The following is a 22,255-nucleotide window of genomic DNA, read 5'->3' on the forward strand; positions in this document are numbered from 1 at the left end:
CATACATATTATCACAGTGATAGGATGTGGTGTGTTCATTTCCTCTTCTTAATTTTCTTACAATCCAACTTGGTGCTGGGTGCTTCCAGTCGTTTTCTGGGCTTACTTTAGGAGCAAATAGTGCTATGAACATGAGACTTGTGGTACATAGCGAGGCCTGGTGAAACTACCCACTAGAGCCGTGCCTCTGGCCTTTTGAAGAAGCAAGAAAAACGACAGCTGGGGAAGCTACCTCCTGCCCAGGGCATGAAAGTCACTTGGATGGATAGTGTGCTGGCGGACAAGCCGTTACCCATTTATGACAATCAGTGAGTGCCCAATATAAAAAAGGCTTCATGACAGAAAACTTAACTCTGCCATAAGGCGATAGGCACTGGGAACTGGGGGGGGGGGGGGGGGTGAGACACCTGTGGAGAGAAACATCTCTTGGCGTTCATAAAAAACTCGAAAATAGCTCTGAGCTGACGCTGTAGCAGAGTCGACTAGTAGACTCGTAGCAAGCTTTTTGCGTTTTCACGGGATCTGTAATGTGAGGCTAGTTGATGGTACAATGAGCACTGATCGGCGTGTTACTTGTGACGTCATCTGAGTTTAACTCATGGCAGCAAGCTCTTTAGAAAGGAAGGAAATATATGAGATTCGTTGGTGTGTTGGCGTTTCGGCAATTTTGGGCAAGAAACCCTTCCTATGAAACAATTACGCTATTTGGGGGCGTTGCCAAATTTTTAGAAAATTGATGGGCACATAGTATTGCCGGGGAGGCCGCAGTAAGCTTCGTTTTTAGAGACACAAAATGGGGTCGATGGGAAGACGTGGATGAGGACAGTCATGTCCAGGATGAGGAAGACATGCGCCAGTTGAGAGATGTGGAGACTAGATTGCGGCTGCACGCTCTGAAGTCGTGCAGTCTCTGTGTCTCAGCCCTGTTCAGAGTTCAGAAAAGACTATGGGAACCCTCGCTTACAGATACAGCATTTAGGGAAACCAGAACGGTTCTGTTCGATTGCAAGATAGCTGCCACTGGCTCATTTGTCAGCACTTCCCTAGTTCTGTAGGATCTTGGGGTATTAGTTCTAGTCAAACTGTCACTCTGGTCATCATAGTCAGGGTACTGTGCCTGTATCACAGAAGCAGACCCAAGATTGGTGTAACTCCACCTCTTTTAGTAACTTAGCCAACTCATTGCATTAGTTAGCAATACGTATAGCAGGATTGTAACGTTTTTGTCTTTATAATTATGTTTCATTGCTTTGATATTCATATATTTTTGACAATAAGTCACAGTGTTATTTAATTACTGAGTTCACTATCAGAACCAATTCCTTTAAATGATGATATTATGTAAATTCCCCCACCTTCAGATTCTTCGCTAGGGCCAATCATTTACAGCATTAGTAAATCCGTTGTGCACAGTAAACTAAGCATTGGGTCTCAAAGGTGTGCCTCATTCTCGACGATCTCAAATTCAGAGAGATGTTACATTTCTCTCTCAATTGCAAGGTTTTACAATAAGACTTACGATGTACTCTTAACTCTCACCGAACTTCTCGGCGAGTTCTACAGAACATGTCACTATTGTGCGTTTTCAGGTATAACATTGGCTCAGTAGACAACTGAAGGGGGTTTATTGTTAGATGACCGTTGTGTACAGAGAGTGGCGCGTTTTAAAAACTATTTTCTTTCTAAATAGCAATCCGTATAGATAACTTTCTGAGTAAATGTTACTGGAGCACGGATATTATGACTCTACGTACAGTGGGGTGACGTCGCCTCTATAAGAAGAATCATCCGCACCCTCATTGCAAACATTTTTGCTGTTGGTCACTACTGTAAAGACCTGAACAAAGACCATTAGAGACACTTAATTATTTACATTATACTTTGGTGAAGAACAAGATCGAGGGTTTATGTATATCAGCATGGCGTATGATTGTTATGCAACTAGTCTCTGTAATTCTTAGCTCGATGGCTGTACTTCACAAGTAATTACTAAGAAAGTAGGCTTGTACGCTGCAAGCAGTACATACTTAATACGCTCTCGCATAGGGTCATCTTTTAAATGACGCAGATATCCTTGTGAACATAGTATAGTGGCTGAAAGCTTTGTTTTTTTCAGCCTAAGTGTTACAGATATTTCTTATATACTGATGAGCCAAATATTATGACTATCTGGTTAATAGCTTGTTCGTTCGTTTTGGGACGAAATACGTCACTGATTCGGGGCATCATGGATTCGACAGTTTGCTAGTAGTTTGTGGAGGTATGAGACATTGGATGTCCTTGGACAGGTCATGTAATATGCGCAAAGAGAGGGCCACTGATTTGCATACGTAGTGATGGCGCCCTATAGCGACCCAGATGGCTCACAGGATTTAAATCAGGCGAATTTGGTCGCCGAGACATTAACGTTAGTTCACTATAATGCCCCTCAAACAACTGTAGCGCGGTTCTGCCTCCGAGACACGGACAATTATACTGCTGAAAGATGACATCGCCATCGGGGAAGGCATAAAGCACGAAGGAATTCAGGTGGTTATGAGTTGTCAGCACATCTTCGATTACTACCACAGGTCACATGCAAGCGCAGGAGAATGTCTCCCATAGCATAATACTCCTCCCACCAGCCTGCGGGAGATGACGGTCGACCCAGTACGGCAAAAATGTGATTCACACGAGGAGCCGACACTTTTATCGATCGACGGTCGAAAGCCAATGGTTCCTTCCCCACTGCCATTGTAACTGACGATGTCGTTGGATCAACATGTGAAGACGTAGGGGTGGTCTGCTGCAGAGCTCCATGTTCAACTATGTGCGATAAGCGGTGTGCTCCGAAACACTTGTGCATGCACCAGCACTTGTGCACTTTCGGCAGAGATGCCACAGATCACCGTCTATCCTGATTTACAGAGCAGACAGGCCTTCAAACCGCACGTTCTGTGAAGATTCGTGGACGTCCAATCATTTAGCGCCTAGTACGAGGGTTGTTTGGAAAGTTCTAGGAACGGAATAGAAACAAAAAGTGCTTACATCACTGAAACTTTTTATTTTTCAGTGTAGTCTCCTTGTAGATCGATGCACTCGGTCCAACGATGTTCCAGTGCCTTGATCCCATTCCCATCTCGGAAATGAGTTTCCTCCATGTCTGCAAAATAGTTGTCAACTCCAGCTATCAATTTTTAGTTTGAAGTGAATCTTCGTCCACCAAGAAAAATTCCCAGTTTTGCGAAGAGATGGAAGACTGACGGAGGCATATCAAGTGAATAAGGCTGGTGTGGGAACAATTCATTCCTTAGTTCGTGTAATTTTGCCATGGTGACGGCACATATGTGCTGGCGCGCGTCAAGAGTCACAGCACCCATCTTGCAGATAATTTTTTCGTTTCTAATTCTTGTGATATACCCTTTCAGATGACATCTGGCAAGAGTGAGCAATTTCACGTACTTTCAATCGACGGTCCTCCATAACCATTTGTGCACTTTACAATGATTTCTAGAGTAGTGACATATCTTAGCCGACCACTGCGAGGATCATCATCTAAGCCAGTGGTTCCCAACAGGTGGTCCGCGGACACCCAGGGGTCCGCGAGCTATGCCAGAGGGGTCCGCAAGGTGCTATTAGAATAAAAAATATATTAAATATATTTCGTATGATAACAGATTTTTTGTTTTGGCCGCTTCCTGTATGAGCAGAGCTTTAGCGAACGCTAACTTCTGCGTGTAGCGTCTTATTAGACTGAGATCGGCAGTGAGCATGAACAACTTATTATTCATACGGAAGTAAGATGGCTTTCTCGAGGTAGGGTCTTGTCAATATTTTTTGAACTTAGAGACGAGGTTTGTGTCTTCCTTCTTGACACTAACTTCTTTTGGCTTTGCTCAGTTGCGTACTTAGCTGATGTGTTTGAACACTTGAGTGAGTTAAACTTGAGTTTACAAGGAAAAAATGTAGACATGTTCAAAGTTGAGGATAGGATTAGTGCTATGGTCAAAAAGTGTCAGATCTGGGCGTCAAGGATAGAAAACGAGTCACTGACTAACTTTTCTACTTTAAAACAATTCTTGGAGTCATCAGAGGAGAGTTTGCCTGCCCAGATCAAGATTAATGTAGCCGAGCATCTACGCAGCCTAGCCACCACTTTTAGAGAGTATTTCCCTGAACCTGACCCTGACGACAGAAGGATGCGAAATCCCTTCAGCTGTGAAGAAATAGACAAAATCCAAGGCATCACTGAAGAAGAGCAAGATCAACTTGTGGATCTGTCCAGCTGTGGTACGATGATAAACATTTTCATCGGTGATAAAATTACAGACTTCTGCGTATCAGCACGCAAGGACTACAAGAAATTTGGAGATAAGGCAATGAAAAAGATCCTTCCATTTGCAACCACATATCTTTGTGAGCAAGCATTTTCTTTCATGTGTTTCATGAAAAACAAATATGGGAATCGGATTTCAGAGTGAAAGTTTCAAGTTTGCAACCTAATATTTCAGAAATAATGGACTCAAAGGTCAGATTGAACTCATGTCATTAAGAACTGAAAATTAAAACTAACTGTATACTGATGGAGTATTCTGCTGTAACTGTATTTTTTCAGATAAGTAATACCTTGTATGAAATTAGTGTTTTCTTATTTTTCACCCATGTATACTCAATGCAATCTCAAGTGTAGTACACTTGAAAGACCAGTATACTCAGTTTTAATTTTTTCCTGTCATTTTCAGTTCATAGTCAATTTTTAGTTTTTTTAAAGAGTTGGTTATACTAAACACCCAGATTTGGAGACAAAGATTTTGAGCAATAACCAAAAATTTAACAATAACAATGATGGCTAAATTGAAAAAGTTTTAAGCTCAATATTTTTTCAATAATGAATATGTCACTGTTTTTGCTAAGTACCAAAAATAGAAAACGTATAAAAAGACTCTTAATTTGGCTTTCTTAGGTACCCGATATTGTGATATGACAAGGTACCAGTCATGCTCGAAGAGGGGGTCCTCGAGAAAATTTTATTGGGAACCCCTGATCTAAGCCCTCCCTACCAAATTTAAATTCATTTGTCCACTTTGCAACAGGTGAATATGAAGGAGCAGAGTACCTCAGTGCATTCTGGAAATCGGCAGGAATGTCCTATCCTTTCATACCTTTCTTTACGAAGAACTTAATCATACGTCGAACATACGTCGAATCTCGACTTTTTCCATCTTCGCAAATCACTGCGCGGGAACAACAACAGAGCCACGTCACCGCCACAACTCTCTTCAAAGAGCACTGACGTGGCACGTGTTTACTGGCAACAGTGCAATGAATATCACGTGAAAAACTCGTTGCGCCATCGCTGACGTCTCGTGGTGATTCCGAGATCTTTTCAAACCATCCTTGTAGTAGTTTCAGCGTCCTTCTACCTCTTCCCGTAGATACTCACGACAGCAGCACGTGATCCCCCGACGGCGTGTGCTCCGCTTACACACTTTTGTTTCTGCGTCACGTTCCGCAACGCCACCAGGCGGCATCCAACGTCGCGAAGGACAGTGGTCAAACGTTTTGGATCATCACTGTATCTAGGGGTTGTAGAAGAGACTTAGTAGGCAAAGTTCTGCAAAGAAACACGAGTCCAGGAATGTATCGTTTGGATGTAAAATAAATTTGAAGATCAGAACACTTTCAAATATCTCGTTCCACTGAACGCACAAAAACTGCGAAAAGGTTGCCGTAGTCAGCCTATTAATTATGACGTCACGTGCCATTTTCGTCTGACTGGAGCAACGGCTGCGAGAGGCTGGTACGTTCGCAAGTTGGAGGGGCGACTGCAGCGCTCCATGGACGCTTCGCACTCTCGGCTTTGAAGAGATTGCGACGACGAGTAATCGAAACACTGCCAACGCCATGGGCTCCCGTAGAGCACACAGGTCAGAGGTCACTGTCCGTTCTGTGCGTGTATTGTGAAGCGGGAGATTTGAAAGTCATCTGGTTTTCAAAATTTTTATCCAGAGGACAAATTTCCGGACATGAGTTACTTATTGAAACATTATCTATTAGTCCAGTCTACAATTCCCAGACAGCTTTTCTTTATGAAATGTTGTCTATAATACCACTAGCGAAAAAATGCTCCTGTCAGAGCACAAAAAATGCGAATATTTTCCTGTTTATTCAAAAGAATCCGACTGAAGAGTAGGGTAGCAGCTACCTCATTCTACCATTCTCAGTACCTTTAATAATGTTTTCCAAAAATGTTCTCATGCAAACGTGTTCGCGCTTTTTTAACATGAAACTCACGTCAGACTCCCACAAGGTCCCCTAATTGTAACTCAGTCACACCCCGTAGACCATCGCTGTGAGTCGCTCATACCCATGCTCACCCAGTTACACTCCTCTCACTCACTCACCAGTCCAATTCACTCTCAGTGTGTCACTCTTTGTGTGTCTCCGTCATTGTCTCGTGCGTCACAGCTTCATTCTGTCCTACTTCTACATTCTCTCACTGTTGTTACGTTTCTATTGATCTCTGTTACTGTTAATATCTCATACCTTCCTTCCTACAACTGCTGTCTCTTGTCACAGTCACTGTTTCTCCCTCTTCCTGGTTGTCATTGTCATACACTCTGTCTCTCATTATCACTCGCTCTCACCCACTTCCATTTTCTCTTTCCCTTAATCCTCCTCCCACCCCTGGTACCGTCTCCATCACTCTTTTCCTAGCACTGTTCTGTGACGTTCCACTGCCACTGTGTCCCTCTCTCTCACATATACTGCCAGTGTCTCCTTGGTTCTTTCTATGACACAGGCACTGTCTGTTATCTTCTAGTATTTATTAATCTCCATCTCTTTACCATTGCCACTGTCTTCTCCTGTCCCAGCATAAAAAGCGGGTCTGCAGCTCACACTGTACATAAATGATTTGTTTCATATTCTTAATTCTAGAACTATAATTTAATCTCGCATTTACCATTACAATTAAACTTTTTACTAAAATTGCTAAACAACACAGCTGCAGTTTAAAGTGATCTCTTCTTTTAGTCAAGTTGTGTCACTTTTTTTTCTCCAGTTCGAATCAGTACCTCCTCGTTTGCAGTTCGATCTACGCATCAGATCTTCAGGATTCTTCTACAGCACCACATTTTAAAAGCTTCTATCTTCTTCTCGCGTGAACTGATCACACGCGCTTCACTACTGTCACACAAGGCTACAGCCCGAATAAATACCTTCAGAAAAGACCTCCAAACACTTTCGTTGATAGTAGGTGATTAAAATTCTTCTTTTTCAAAAATGTTTTTCTTGGTATTGCCAGTCTGCTTTTTATGACCTCTCCACCTGGTGATGGTCTTAGTCCAGCTCTGCGTGTTCTGCCTTCAGTCTGGGACATTTTTCCCGACGATGGATGACTTAGCTGAGACCTTGTTTGTAGAAATTTGTATTTTGGCTGATTAGGAAACTTTCTACCCAGAAAATCACCTCGTCGCCATTCTGCAAGTACATACCATACAATAATTCCTTTAGTGAACGAAAGAGCATGAAGTCATTGGAATCCATGTCAGGAGAACACGGGGAGTGAGAGATAATTTGGTATCTCAGAGAAGCAGCATGTGTGATCCTGTAGTGTGCAGAATGAGCTAGGGAGCTATCATGGAGAATGTCGCCCCTTGGAAAGCTTCCTACGATACTTCGTCCTTACAGCCTCCCATGATCTCATAAGATTTCGGTAGCTTGCTTCTCTCATGGTTGGTCCTTTTCCAGTTACATCTGCCAGCACCACACCGTGGCACTCCCAAAAACCACTCGCCATCGCGTTTCTCGATGACAGCTGGGTCATCGCCCATTCCGGCGGTGGTGAATCCACTGCTTGGTTAGCTCCCACAGAAGCCACCGGGTGGCGATGTTCATCACGTTCAAGATCTCGTGTAAGGCGATGAAGTCTAATCCACTGGTGATTTTTCCACTATCACGTGAATTATGATGCGCCGATCTCCTAGCACCAAGTCTTCCATTTTATCTTGCGATTCCCGCTTCTTCACACAGAGATGAACTGCCGCTTCGTTCAGACTTGTCTGATCTCATTGGAAGCGACTGCTCCACTTACCCACTGTTTCATACAGTTATGCACTTTCACCATACACGTCCACCGGCATAGCATGTGTTGTTGCAGCGGAATTCCCTATTAATGCAGAAAAATACTTAGTGGACGTACACCACATACACTTAGTGGAGATACACCAATTTGTTTTGGCTGTTCTGGTGGTTCAGGTATTTCAGTGTGTACCACAACTGCAGACAGACACCTACAAACAAACGACAATATTAGTGATATAACTTGATTTTTAGAAGTGATAATTAAAACTGTAGGCTTTTGACAATGTTGTCTGGAATACTCTCTTTCAAATTATGAAGGTGGCAGGGGTAAAATACAGGGAGCGAAAGGCTGTTTACAATTTGTACAGAAACCAGATGGCAATTACAAGAGTCGAAGGGCATGATAGGGAAGCAGTGGTTGGGAAAGGAGTGAGACAGGTTGTAGCCTCTCCCTGTTGTTATTCAATCTGTATATTGAGCAAGCAGTAAAGGAAACAAAAGAAAAATTCGGAGTAGGTATGAAAATCCATGAAGAGGAAATAAAAACTTTGAGGTTCGCCGATGACATTGTAATTCTGTCAGAGACAGCAAAGGACTTGGAAGAGCAGTTGAACGGAATGGACACTGTCTTGAAAGGAGGATATAAGATATAGTCGAATTGAGTCAGGTGATGCTGAGGGAATTAGATTAGGAAATAAGGCACTTAAAGTAGTAAAAGAGTTTTGCTATTTGTGGAGCAAAATAAATGATGATAGATGAAGTAGAGAGGATACAAAATGTAGACTGGCAATGGCAAGGAAAGTGTTTCTGAAGAAGAGAAATTTGTTAACATCGAGTATAGATTTAAGTGTCAGGAAGCCGTTCCTGAAAGTATTTGTATGGAGTGAAGCTGTGTATGGAAGTGAAACATGGATGATAAATAGTTTGGACAAGAAGAGAATAGAAGCATCTGAGGCATCAACCGATCACCACTTTAGCATTGGAGCGCAGCGTGGAGGGTGCAGTATGTACTGGGAGATGAAGAAGCTTGCACACGTTAGAGTAGCATGGAGAGCTGCATCGAGTAGCATGGAGAGCTGCATCAAACCAGTCTCAGGACTGAAGACCAGAACAACAACAATTAAAACTGTATGCCTACTCCTCTTAAAGTTATAAGTCGTTGTAAGCTTGCTGCAGGATATACGCAATAGAGATACAAACAACACAAAATATTTTTTGCTTACATTGGCAGAAGCATAACCACAAGGAAGCAATTATTTTAATTATCTGCATATCTTCTGATAAAGTACTGCAATAATGTCGTTTGTAAAAATTCGCTGCTTCAGACTGCCACACTCATTGAAATGGGGTTTATAGTCAGAAACCAATAATCCTTGTTCACGTACAGCTGAACGAAAATTTGTTAGATAAGTGATATGGAATGCAGGTGTCTGCAAGGGCACCACAGTTCTCTGTTCATAGAGCAGAGTCCTGTATCCGGATGTTGTAGAGATCAGTGCCCATTCGTACCTCTGTTTGCAGGGCAGGTTGTGTGCTGACCCTGTTGTTTGTGTGTTGTCAGGCAGGGGACGCGGCGCTCCGTGGTGGTGTCGGACCCCCAGCTGGGAGAGGCGTCGCTGTCGCTGCCCGCCCACTCCATGCACACGCTCGTCTACCAGAGAGCTGGCAACACTGCGTGAAAACCGCTTCTGCACTACAGCACTCTTCAAACACACTTGTATTACAGACCAAATAAATACACACCTACTGAAAAATCTGTGTTTCTATGTTGCACTGAAACTTCCAACAATCCTCCTACTTCGTACAGCTAACACTTTGTGGTTTACCTTGAAACTTGGTAGAGTCTCTCGTTCCTTACTGTTCGTTGTGTTTGGCCACTGTACACAACGAAGACGTCGTCACAGTGAGAACGACAACTTAGGTATTCAACTGGCTCTGAGCACTATGGGACTGAACATCTGAGGTCATCAGACCCCTAGACTTAAAACTACTTAAACCTAACTAACCTAAGGACATCACATACATCCATGCCCGAGGCAGAATTCGACCTGCGACCGTAGCAGCAGCGCCAACTTAGGTATATAACAATTTATATTTGTTATTTTTGGTTCACCTAACTATGGAAAAGTTGTAGGACAATTAAGAGATCTGTGAATACAAGTAAAATCTGAGTGTAATAGATTTTGTTTGCTCTCAATGATGGACAAAACTCATGCAAAATGCTCAGACAGCAAATCTCTGTAAAGTCTCTATAGAAATTACAAAAGATGCTGACGCTGTGGGGCAAAACCAGATTACACTGAAGATTTTATGGAGAATACACAAGATTTCCTCCCCTATTACAAAGACGACACAAATTGCGTAGCAGGACAAGTAAACTGCGAGCTGCTCAGAATATGTATCGTGTTACCACAACTGCGGCACTTACATTTCCCCTGAATCAGCTATGGCGTGCCAATCAGCATCATTAACTGGGCCAGGGGACTAAAAGCCCAGTAATATTGGTCTCCGACCTCAACCTCCAACTTTCCAGAAAACTCCACATGGAGTGGACGCCTCAATGATGTTGCCTATATGACAAAGGAAAATGTCGCTCATGTCACGAAATACAGGGAAACACAGTAGAAGCTTCCCTCTCTTGGCATACAAAATGCATGTTAATGAGTAACAGGTTGGTAATGGCTTGGAGCTGTGTTCCACCAACTGCTCAATCTCTTGGCGCCAACTACAATGGTGAGGTTAACTCATTCGGTTGGATACATAAAAATTTTGGAGTCAAAGTAACAGACTTTCTCATGCTGATTGGATGGCACCATGGGATCTCATCGTTTAACATCTATATAGAAAAGGCAAAGTGTCATGCTCAATTATTCTCTCAGTACAGTAGTGACTGCAGGGTGGTCTCTGCCTTCAGCGAAGGCCAGCTGTAGCCAACAAAAGAACAGACCCACTTCAGTTAAACTGCTCATCTCCGTAGTGACGCTTCCCCACCTAACGAGACTCATTGACCGCTTTCTGTTGAGAAACAGGAACCAGAGATCACGCTGGGGGAGCACCTTCCCAGTGAGAGAAAGGCAATTCTTTCCTACCAAGCAAACATGGCCAGTACTGTCAATAAAACAACCGCAAATTAGTGCACAAAAATGAAGCATTTCTGCATAGCTGTATTCTACAATCATACACTCCTGGAAATGGAAAAAAGAACACATTGACACCGGTGTGTCAGACCCACCATACTTGCTCCGGACACTGCGAGAGGGCTGTACAAGCAATGATCACACGCACGGCACAGCGGACACACCAGGAACCGCGGTGTTGGCCGTCGAATGGCGCTAGCTGCGCAGCATTTGTGCACCGCCGCCGTCAGTGTCAGCCAGTTTGCCGTGGCATACGGAGCTCCATCGCAGTCTTTAACACTGGTAGCATGCCGCGACAGCGTGGACGTGAACCGTATGTGCAGTTGACGGACTTTGAGCGAGGGCGTATAGTGGGCATGCGGAGGCCGGGTGGACGTACCGCCGAATTGCTCAACACGTGGGGCGTGAGGTCTCCACAGTACATCGATGTTGTCGCCAGTGGTCGGCGGAAGGTGCAATGTCAATAAAACAACCGCAAATTAGTGCACAAAAATGAAGCATTTCTGCATAGCTGTATTCTACAATCATACACTCCTGGAAATGGAAAAAAGAACACATTGACACCGGTGTGTCAGACCCACAATACTTGCTCCGGACTCTGCGAGAGGGCTGTACAAGCAATGATCACACGCACGGCACAGCGGACACACCAGGAACCGCGGTGTTGGCCGTCGAATGGCGCTAGCTGCGCAGCATTTGTGCACCGCCGCCGTCAGTGTCAGCCAGTTTGCCGTGGCATACGGAGCTCCATCGCAGTCTTTAACACTGGTAGCATGCCGCGACAGCGTGGACGTGAACCGTATGTGCAGTTGACGGACTTTGAGCGAGGGCGTATAGTGGGCATGCGGGAGGCCGGGTGGACGTACCGCCGAATTGCTCAACACGTGGGGCGTGAGGTCTCCACAGTACATCGATGTTGTCGCCAGTGGTCGGCGGAAGGTGCACGTGCCCGTGGACCTGGGACCGGACCGCAGCGACGCACGGATGCACGCCAAGACCGTAGGATCCTACGCAGTGCCGTAGGGGACCGCACCGCCACTTCCCAGCAAATTAGGGACACTGTTGCTCCTGGGGTATCGGCGAGGACCATTCGCAACCGTCTCCATGAAGCTGGGCTGCGGTCCCGCACACCGTTAGGCCGTCTTCCGCTCACGCCCCAACATCGTGCAGCCCGCCTCCAGTGGTGTCGCGACAGGCGTGAATGGAGGGACGAATGGAGACGTGTCGTCTTCAGCGATGAGAGTCGCTTCTGCCTTGGTGCCAATGATGGTCGTATGCGTGTTTGGCGCCGTGCAGGTGAGCGCCACAATCAGGACTGCATACGACCGAGGCACACAGGGCCAACACCCAGCATCATGGTGTGGGGAGCGATCTCCTACACTGGCCGTACACCACTGGTGATCGTCGAGGGGACACTGAATAGTGCACGGTACATCCAAACCGTCATCGAACCCATCGTTCTACCATTCCTAGACCGGCAAGGGAACTTGCTGTTCCAACAGGACAATGCACGTCCGCATGTATCCCGTGCCACCCAACGTGCTCTAGAAGGTGTAAGTCAACTACCCTGGCCAGCAAGATCTCCGGATCTGTCCCCCATTGAGCATGTTTGGGACTGGATGAAGCGTCGTCTCACGCGGTCTGCACGTCCAGCACGAACGCTGGTCCAACTGAGGCGCCAGGTGGAAATGGCATGGCAAGCCGTTCTACAGGACTACATCCAGCATCTCTACGATCGTCTCCATGGGAGAATAGCAGCCTGCATTGCTGCGAAAGGTGGATATACACTGTACTAGTGCCGACATTGTGCATGCTCTGTTGCCTGTGTCTATGTGCCTGTGGTTCTGTCAGTGTGATCATGTGATGTATCTGACCCGAGGAATGTGTCAATAAAGTTTCCCCTTCCTGGGACAATGAATTCACGGTGTTCTTATTTCAATTTCCAGGAGTGTATCACAACCTGTTTTGGTAATAGGTGTGGTTGCATTATGGAGAGAAAGTGGGGTCGGGCAAGATTGAAGAGTAAAGAGAAATATGAGGAGAGGCTAAGAGTGAAGGAGATAGTGAAACATAGAACAGCAGGGAAGTACTGGGCAGGGATGACTGAGACAGAAGTAGAGGGAAGGAGGCGAGAGACAGAGAGCGAGAGAGAGCAAGAGAGAGAGAGAGAGAGAGAGAGAGAGAGAGAGAGAGAGAGAGAGAAACAGAGAGAGAGAGAGAGAGAGAGAGAGAGACAGAGAGAGAATTAGAAACAGAGAAGCCAAGGAAGGGGAGGAGTGGGAGGCTGTGTGACGATCAACTGTATTGTCACGAAACACCATTGCCACATGAAGCAGAGGTTGTGTGTTGGTCACTTTTCAGCCATGGGTTCGTGGAAATTGCGAAAGTTCTGGAACAAAGGATGTCTTTTATAAATGGTTTTCCATGTCCTCCCCATCTACAGTTCTGGAACAAAGATCTGTTTTTCACTAATCACCCTATTATTACACTGAGTGAAGTCACCCCCTCTCCCCCCCACTGGATTCCTGAGTTCTGGAAAGAAGGCTACCTCTCAGGCATAGGTCAATTGCCATGTGTACCAATTGATAGAAAATTCAAAATTTGGTGGGAAATTCAAATACCAACTGTGATAGTGGATTTCCCCACCCTCACTCCTAGGAGGCCAATGTGGAAGTAGGGCTGTTATCCTCTGTATAAATTGATGGTGAATTTAAATATCTAGGGTGTTGCATCACCGTGTTGGAACTGAAGATGGCTGACCTGGAACACTGGTTCAGAGTCTATGACACAGATGAACAAGATGGCGATTCAACATGGCCGACCTGGAATACTGCCACAGGCTCTATGACATCACAATCCAAGATGATGATTCAAGACATCTCACTTGGAATACTGGCACAGTCTCTATGATGTCAAAATTTACTGGGTTTCTCCTAGAGGTAAATGGTGATTTTTCCCTGCAGGAATATGCCTGCCTGCTACACACAATATGCTTTTGACCCTGTGGTTCTGGAACAAAGGGCATTTTCCCCCCACATCACCTAACCCCCCCCCCCTACCTTGTACCAGCTCTAGTACAAAGGGCGTTTGTCTCCTCTGCAGGTCCAGGACTGTCTGTTAGACAAAGGATGCCAATCTGAGCCTGACTATATGTAAAAATTTTTTCACCCTACAGGTAATAACCAATCTCTGACCTACCTTCATCAATATGAAAAACCACTAAACATGTTTACCATAAGGTATTATTCACTCAGAAATGCAGGGACATGTAGTCCTAGTTGTCACATCATTTGTTCTAATTGTAGAATTCAAGATGGCCACCAGGTATCCCCTGACATTACCCACTGCCTGCCCCAAGCTAAGGTCCAGCTGCCCAGAGTTTAAAACAAATCCCCCAAATCTCTGACATCACAGTTTAAACAATTAAGTCCCCTCATTTCTCCCTAAGTTTGGATTTGATGTGTTCTAGGTTTAAGTCCACCTGCGCTTTGGTTAAACGAGCGCTGGTATTAGTCTAGTAATGCTTCTATCTTTATTGAAATACACGCCTATCAATAGTTGCAAAGTTCAAGATTACTTTACTAGTCGAGTAGTCTGCCACCATATCTTCTGTCGGCCTCCACGTTAGCATACTAACAGTCAAGTCACTGCTCAACACTACTGTTACCAGGGGCCTGGCAGTGGCAAGCCATCAGCCACTGGGTCACATAAGACATATAAGACCCACTCGCCTGGAGTTGTGGCACTACCCACTAGTAATAGCCCTGTGCACAGAGATGTAAGACACATACTAATGATTCGATAATCTAATGCAAAGAGGAGTACGGAACCAAGTTGCTGAGTCACCATGCACTACTAACACCACCTGACAGTTGAGCTGGACTAAGTTATCAGCCGCCAATTCCTGCTGCTAGTATGCAGTTGTCATGGCACATCACCACCTCTAACATCACACCCCACAAGGCAAAAGTTAAAATTACAGGAAACCTAAAAGTATGCCATCAGTAGACATCTGCTTTAGCTCATATTGAAAAACGATAGAAAATGGATCATGGCAAACTCACACGTGTCATACACACTATCTTATTTCAAACAAACGTACTGTAGAGAAATTTAAAAAAAAGCTTGAGGGGCAGGTGCACACTTGCCCTGTCAGAAAACTCTTGCAAATAACCCTGAATCCGAAAAAAAAATGTTTTCAGCTACTAAACTTGTAAAACGCGTGTGGCATGACCCTCTGCTGGTCCAGCCAGCTTCCCCACCAATGTCACAGCATGCAGCTGTGATATTGGGTACGTAAACCTTTATGTCCATTTAGCTGCTGTGACATGCTACTGGCCTTAATAGTTACCTAAGAGTACATAGTAGTTATGATCTCGGTACAGTTTAAAAGGGGTGCATTGGTATAACACATTACTAAGTATTTTTGGAATGAAAGTACTCAGAAAATGACAACTAATGTGATGATCCATACAACAGTGTTCATCTAGAATCATGTAATACGTTTTAAAGAGACAATCTGATAAAAAGAAGACATCAAAGCGATATGGAAGTTTGTGGACGTTTGTTTCTGAAACTTTTATGCTAAACATTACAGGAACTAGAGATGAGACAGCCTGCAGAATGATTCACATCTCACATAAGGACCTTCATTATGTATTGTTACTCAATGGTTTGACATGTTTTATGCAAAGTATACTGACAGCAGACGTTTCTTCTGAATTGCAACTTAGATTCTGTGTTACATAAGATGAGAATGTTGCTGATGGAATTGATCTCTTAAGAATTTGTCATACAATCCATCCTTCAATGCATAATGTTATCAAATAAGGGTTGTACATTTCGAAATCAAAACAGTATACAACTCATCATCATCATCATTTAAGACTGATTATGCCTTTCAGCGTTCAGCCTGAGGCATAGCCCCCCTTATAAAATTCCTCCATGATCCCCTATTCAGTGCTAACATTGGTGCCTCTTCTGATGTTAAACCTATTACTTCAAAATCATTCTTAACCGAATCAGGTACCTTCTCCTTGGTCTGCCCCGACTCCTCCTACCCTCTACTGCTGAACCCATGAGTCTCTTGGGTAACCTTGCTTCTCCCATGCGTGTAACATGACCACACCATCTAAGCCTGTTCGCCCTGACTGCTACATCTATGGAGTTCATTCCCAGTTTCTCTTTGATTTTCTCATTGTGGACACCCTCCTGCCATTGTTCCCATCTACTAGTACCTGCAATCATCCTAGCTACTTTCATATCCGTAACCTCAACCTTATTGATAAGGTAACCTGAATCCACCCAGCTTTCGCTCCCATACAACAAAGTTGGTTGAAAGATTGAATGGTGCACAGATAACTTAGTCTTGGTACTGACTTCCTTCTTGCAGAAGAGAGTAGATCTTAGCTGAGTACTCACTGCATTAGCTTTGCTACACCTCGCTTCCAGTTCTTTCACTATGTTGCCATCCTGTGAGAATATGCATCCTAAGTACTTGAAACCGTCCACCTGTTCTAACTTTGTTCCTCCTATTTGGCACTCAATCTGTTTATATCTCTTTCCCACTGACATTACTTTCGTTTTGGAGATGCTAATCTTCATACCATAGTCCTTACATTTCTGATCAAGCTCTGAAAAATTACTTTGCAAACTTTCAATAGAATCTGCAATCACAACTAAGTCATCCGCATATGCAAGACTGCTTATTTTGTGTTCACATATCTTAATCTCAGCCAGCCAGTCTATTGTTTTCAACATATGATCCATAAATAATATGAACAACAGTGGAGACAGGTTGCAGCCTTGTCTTACCCCTGAAACTACTCTGGACCATGAACTCAATTTACCGTCAACTCTAACTGCTGCCTGACTATCCATGTAAAGACCTTTAATTGCTTGCAAAAGTTTGCCTCCTATTCCATAATCTCGTAGAACAGACAATAACTTCCTCCTAGGAACCCGGTCATATGCCTTTTCTAGATCTATAAAGCATAGATACAATTCCCTGTTCCACTCTCCATTATTTGCCGTAAGCTAAAGATCTGGTCCTGACAACCTCTAAGAGGCCTAAACCCACACTGATTTTCATCCAATTGGTCCTCAACTAATACTCGCACTTTACTTTCAACAATACCTGAGAAGATTTTACCCACAGCGCTGATTAAAGAGATACCTCTGTGGTTGTTACAATCTTTTCTGTTTCTATGTTTAAAGATTGGTGTGATTACTGCTTTTGTCCAGTCTGATGGAACCTGTCCCGACTCCCAGGCCATTTCAATTATCCTGTGTAGCCATTTAAGACCTGACATTCCACTGTATTTGATGAGTTTCGACTTAATTTCATCCACCCCAGCTGCTTTATTGCACTGCAATCTATTGACCATTTTCTCCACTTCCTCAAATGTGATCCTATTTCCATCATCATTCCTATCCCATTCTACCTCGAAATCTGAAACATTACTGATCGTATTTTCACCTACATTGAGCAACTCTTCAAAATATTCCCTCCATCTGCCCAAGGCATCCACAGGATTCACCAGCAGTTTTCCCGACCTGTCCAAAATACTTGTCATTTCCTTCTAACCTCTCTTTCGAAGACTGCTAATTACACTCCAGAAAGGTTTTCCAGCAGCTTGACCCATAGTCTCCAACCCGTTTCCAAAGTCTTCCCAAGATTTCTTCTTGGATGCTGCAATTATCTGTTTGGCTTTGTTTCTTTCTTCAACATAACTTTCTCTGTCTACCTGAGTTCTAGTATGTAGCCATTTTTGATACGCCTTCTTTTTCCTTTTACAGGCTGCCTTGACTGTGTCATTCCACCAAGCTGTTTGCTTCATCCTACTTTTGCACACTACTGTTCCAAGACATTCTTTAGCCACTTCTAGTACTGTGTCCCTGTACCTTGTCCATTCCTTTTCCAATGACTTTAATTGACTACATTCAACTAACTGGTACCTTTCTGAGATCGCTGTTATGTACTTGTGCCTGATTTCCTTATCCTGAAGTTTTTCCACTCTTATCCTCCTACATATGGACTTGACCTCCTGCACTTTCGGCCTCACAATCCCAATTTCACTGCAGATTAAATAATGATCAGTGTCATCAAAGAATCCCCTGAATACACGTGTGTCCATCACAGCCTTCCTGAATTCCTGATCTGTTATTATATAGTCAATTACAGATCTGGTTCCCCTGCCTTCCCACGTATACCGGTGAATGTTCTTACGTTTAAAAAAGGAGTTTGTGATTACTAAGCCCATACTGGCACAGAAATCCAAGAGTTGTTTCCCGTTCCTGTTGGCCTCCATATCCTCTCCAAATTTACCCATAACCTTTTCATACCCTTCTGTTCGATTTACAATCCTGGCGTTAAAATCACCCATGAGCAGAACACTGTTCTTGTCCTTTACTCTAACAACTACATCACTGAGTTCCTCATAAAAACTATCCATCTTATCTTAGTATACCACTGTAACTGCAAAAGGTTTCCATTGAGCCGAGATCAATGAAGTTAGTACCCACCATTAAGGACAACAAGCTATATGCTCGAACTCTTCAATCCAATCACAAATCTGACATTATATTCTGTATTTTGCTCATGAGGTGACATCTCAGAAGCCGGCCGCGGTGGCCGTGCGGTTCTAGGCGCTGCAGTCCGGAACCGCGGGACTGCTACGGTCGCAGGTTCGAATCCTGCCTCGGGCATGGATGTGTGTGATGTCCTTAGGTTAGTTAGGTTTAAGTAGTTCTAAGTTCTAGGGGACTGATGACGTAAGATGTTAAGTCCCATAGTGCTCAGAGTCATTTGAACCATTTTGACACCTCAGAACTGTACTGGACACTGACCATAGTTTGGGGACATGAATTTCTTCTCTGTTATTCACACGCAACATTCCAACACAGTAAACCACTTAGATGAAACGTGCTGTTTCTAATTTAAACATCCTTATACCGTTACCCTACAGGTAAATGGAGACAGCTTCCACACATGCAGCATATAATCTTTCTACCAATGTACCATTTGCAAGTGGAATAGGAAAGAGCGTGACTAGCAGTGATATATTCTACTCAGCGTTTCGTAGGAAGTCTTGCAGTGGAGTGTGCATAGTCGCTTTTATAAGGTTTAATGTTTAGCTGCAACAGCATGAGAGCCCTTAACAGCACACACACCACAGCTCATCACACACACCATATCTCACTGTACACCATACATCACACATTACAGCACATGACAACAAATACACATCACACAGAAACACCACAACACATCACAAGCCTCACTACAGACAGTATCACACCACACACAATACAAACACACAACTCACAAAATAACACAGCCTACCAAAGACAGCACATCCCAGCCCTCACCACACAACACACAACATACAGAGACAACACATCAAACACAACACACCTCAGACACTACATACACAACACCCACCAAACACACTACACATCACACACCACCTGCATCATACACCACACACCAAGCAAAACGGAACACACCACACATCATACTACAAACCACAAACAACACCCACACCACAAATTACACACACCACTCATTTGACATACTACAAAACAACAAAACGCAAACAGCATTCACCACACAACACCACAAACTATTGTACAATAAAATTTTCTATAATAGTTCAAAAGGGTTCAAATTGCTCTAAGTACTATGGGACTTAACATCTGAGGTCATCAGTCCCCTAGACTTAGAACTACTTAAATGTAACTAACCTAAGGACATCACACACAGCCATGCCTGAGGCAGGATTCCAACCTGCGACCGTAGCAGAAGTGCGGTTCTGGGCTGAAGCGCCTAGAACCGCTCGGCCAAAGGGGTCGGCTCTATAATAGTTCATACAGATGTGTCGGTCATGTGGATTAGTTGATAAAGTATTATTGGTTGTAGTACTAGAAGTAGATCCAATAGATTCAAAAAGTTGGTCCCAAGGCGAATTCAGTGAGGTGTTAGTAGCAGATTCATACTATGATAATGACGCTGATGGAACTGGTGCTGTCTGCATGGCTCCAAATATTGGAATTCAAGATGGTGATGCAATATGGTGTTCTATGATGTCATCAATGATGTTAGAATCCGAGGTGGCGATCTAAGATGGTGGGCTTGAGGATATAGGTTCAGCCTGCAATGTTGTCAAAATAGTTCTTCTATCTGTGGCACTACAGTCATCTGGCCCTACCATTCATCCTCAGCATCCAGGCTTACTAGCCGTCAAGTGGATCTCCACTTGCGTTCTGTAGTCAATAGGGTAAAAGTTGACGATCATTAGAAATGTCATCAGGTATGTGCCCTCTCCAGACAGAAGAAAATGGCTTGTACAGTCAGTTGTAGTTATTAAACCATTGCTCTCTCTTATTGTTCATTATTCGTTTTGCGTTTATGCATATGTGTGTGTTTTCATGTCTTCTTTTATTTCACCCTATTTTCATCAGGTACCTAATGTATCTGGTACATTTGAGCAGTGGCAGCAACAGAAACCTTGTAACCACACAGAGAAGCACCCTAATGCACATCGTGACTGACTGGAGTCTAAAGCAGGTAGACATGGAAAGGTGTTTCCAGTCTTCGACCCCCCACTATGTTCACTGCCTGCACTACTCAGCGAATCATAAATTCATTATAGAACACTTTTGTTCGACATTACATGTCAATTGCCCACCAAAAGCCCAAAGCATGCTAATGCTGGTTTAGCGCCTAACACAGACTTCAAAGTTTCAGTAGAAATAGTGTCTGGTGGGGTACAAAGGTATAGTTCAGTGATATGGATCGAAAGCGAGCTGAAATAGACTGAGGATTGATAACAAACGAGTACAATCCATTCCCTTAAGACGTCAGTATCATCAGCAGCGACAACATATCCATTATCAACGTGTTTGGGGGTGAGACAATGAAGTTAAGATATCAAGACCATCACAATGTGCATATTTAAAACATCCAACACTCACGAACCTACATGGCACATACACTGCAGTGTGGATCACCACTGAGAGAAGCAATCTGTCGCATAGATAGGTTAAACTGCTCAAGTATCTATTGAAACATGAAGTTCATGATGATGAGGAGAAGTTAAATATTTATGTACTGTAGGTGTGTGTGTGTGTGTGTGTGTGTATGTGTGTGCTGTACCTACGTCTGCTGGTATTATTCGTATAAACAGAAATTCGTTACAAGCAGAGCTTACAGATGGCATTCCTAAGTCTATTAATCCTTCAACTGGTTGTATGAATTACATTCTGAATTTAAAGCATATAAAAATAGTTATTTGTGAACTATTGTAGAATGATGAATAGCATTGCTTTAGAAAAATAAGAATGACAACATTTTGTTAACATGGTGATTTATTTTTCTCAGTTCACAAAGTACATAATGTACAGTAACAATGTACTAAAGTTGTATCAAAATATATAATAATGAATAATATTTTTTACAAGCTGTGATACGTTTAATTTGATCATACACAGGTAACATGAGACTTAAGAGTACAGATGATGGAGAGAGAGTTGTACTTGTTCATGCACTTCCATTGTCAGAGAAATTTTACAGTTCAGTTGTCACTATGTCGAAAAGGCTTAGACATTCGTGGCCTCCACTGTCATGTTCCGTTTATATGACGGTACATTTGCTGTTTTAGGACTAACAACCGTTAGAGATTCCTGAAGTTTAAGGTTAGCTGTAACACTTGCTGTAATTAATACTTCTTTGTCGCAACATATATTATCTATAAAGTATTTTCATAAAATTGTCTTCATATATGATTTCTATGGCATTCATGCAGCACAGGTAGGAAAAATTTGGACAGGCATTCGATACTTCTATCATAGCGACTATGATCACAGGGCACAAGTTTCCATGGACAAATACATGCAGTATGATGGGCAAAATACCAAGCAATTGATGTTTAAACCAGTTCACATTCTTCTTTTTCTTCTTCAAACTGTGTATTCTTCTTTTTCTTCTTCTTTTCTAATTAGGCATACTCAAAAATCCAAGATGATAACACCTCCTATGGAAGATCGATGATGCT

The 22,255-nt window shown here is 43.4% G+C and overlaps 2 protein-coding genes across 3 annotated transcripts in view; both read left to right on the forward strand.

The window, feature by feature from the left end:
- The window catches only part of LOC126162382 (lysosomal acid glucosylceramidase-like), a 126,603-nt gene extending 116,785 nt beyond the window's left edge, over positions 1-9,818 (forward strand). The window contains exon 10 of the mRNA XM_049918852.1: positions 9,626-9,818. Within this exon, the coding sequence (XP_049774809.1) occupies positions 9,626-9,743 (118 nt within the window). The 3' untranslated portion in view covers positions 9,744-9,818. The remainder of the gene's footprint in view (positions 1-9,625) is intronic.
- Positions 1-22,255, forward strand: part of LOC126162380 (lysosomal acid glucosylceramidase-like) — a 518,384-nt gene that overhangs the window by 317,518 nt on the left and 178,611 nt on the right. The window lies entirely within an intron of this gene.

The sequence above is a fragment of the Schistocerca cancellata genome, chromosome 2 (genome assembly GCF_023864275.1).
Source record: "Schistocerca cancellata isolate TAMUIC-IGC-003103 chromosome 2, iqSchCanc2.1, whole genome shotgun sequence".
Lineage (NCBI taxonomy): Eukaryota > Metazoa > Arthropoda > Insecta > Orthoptera > Acrididae > Schistocerca > Schistocerca cancellata.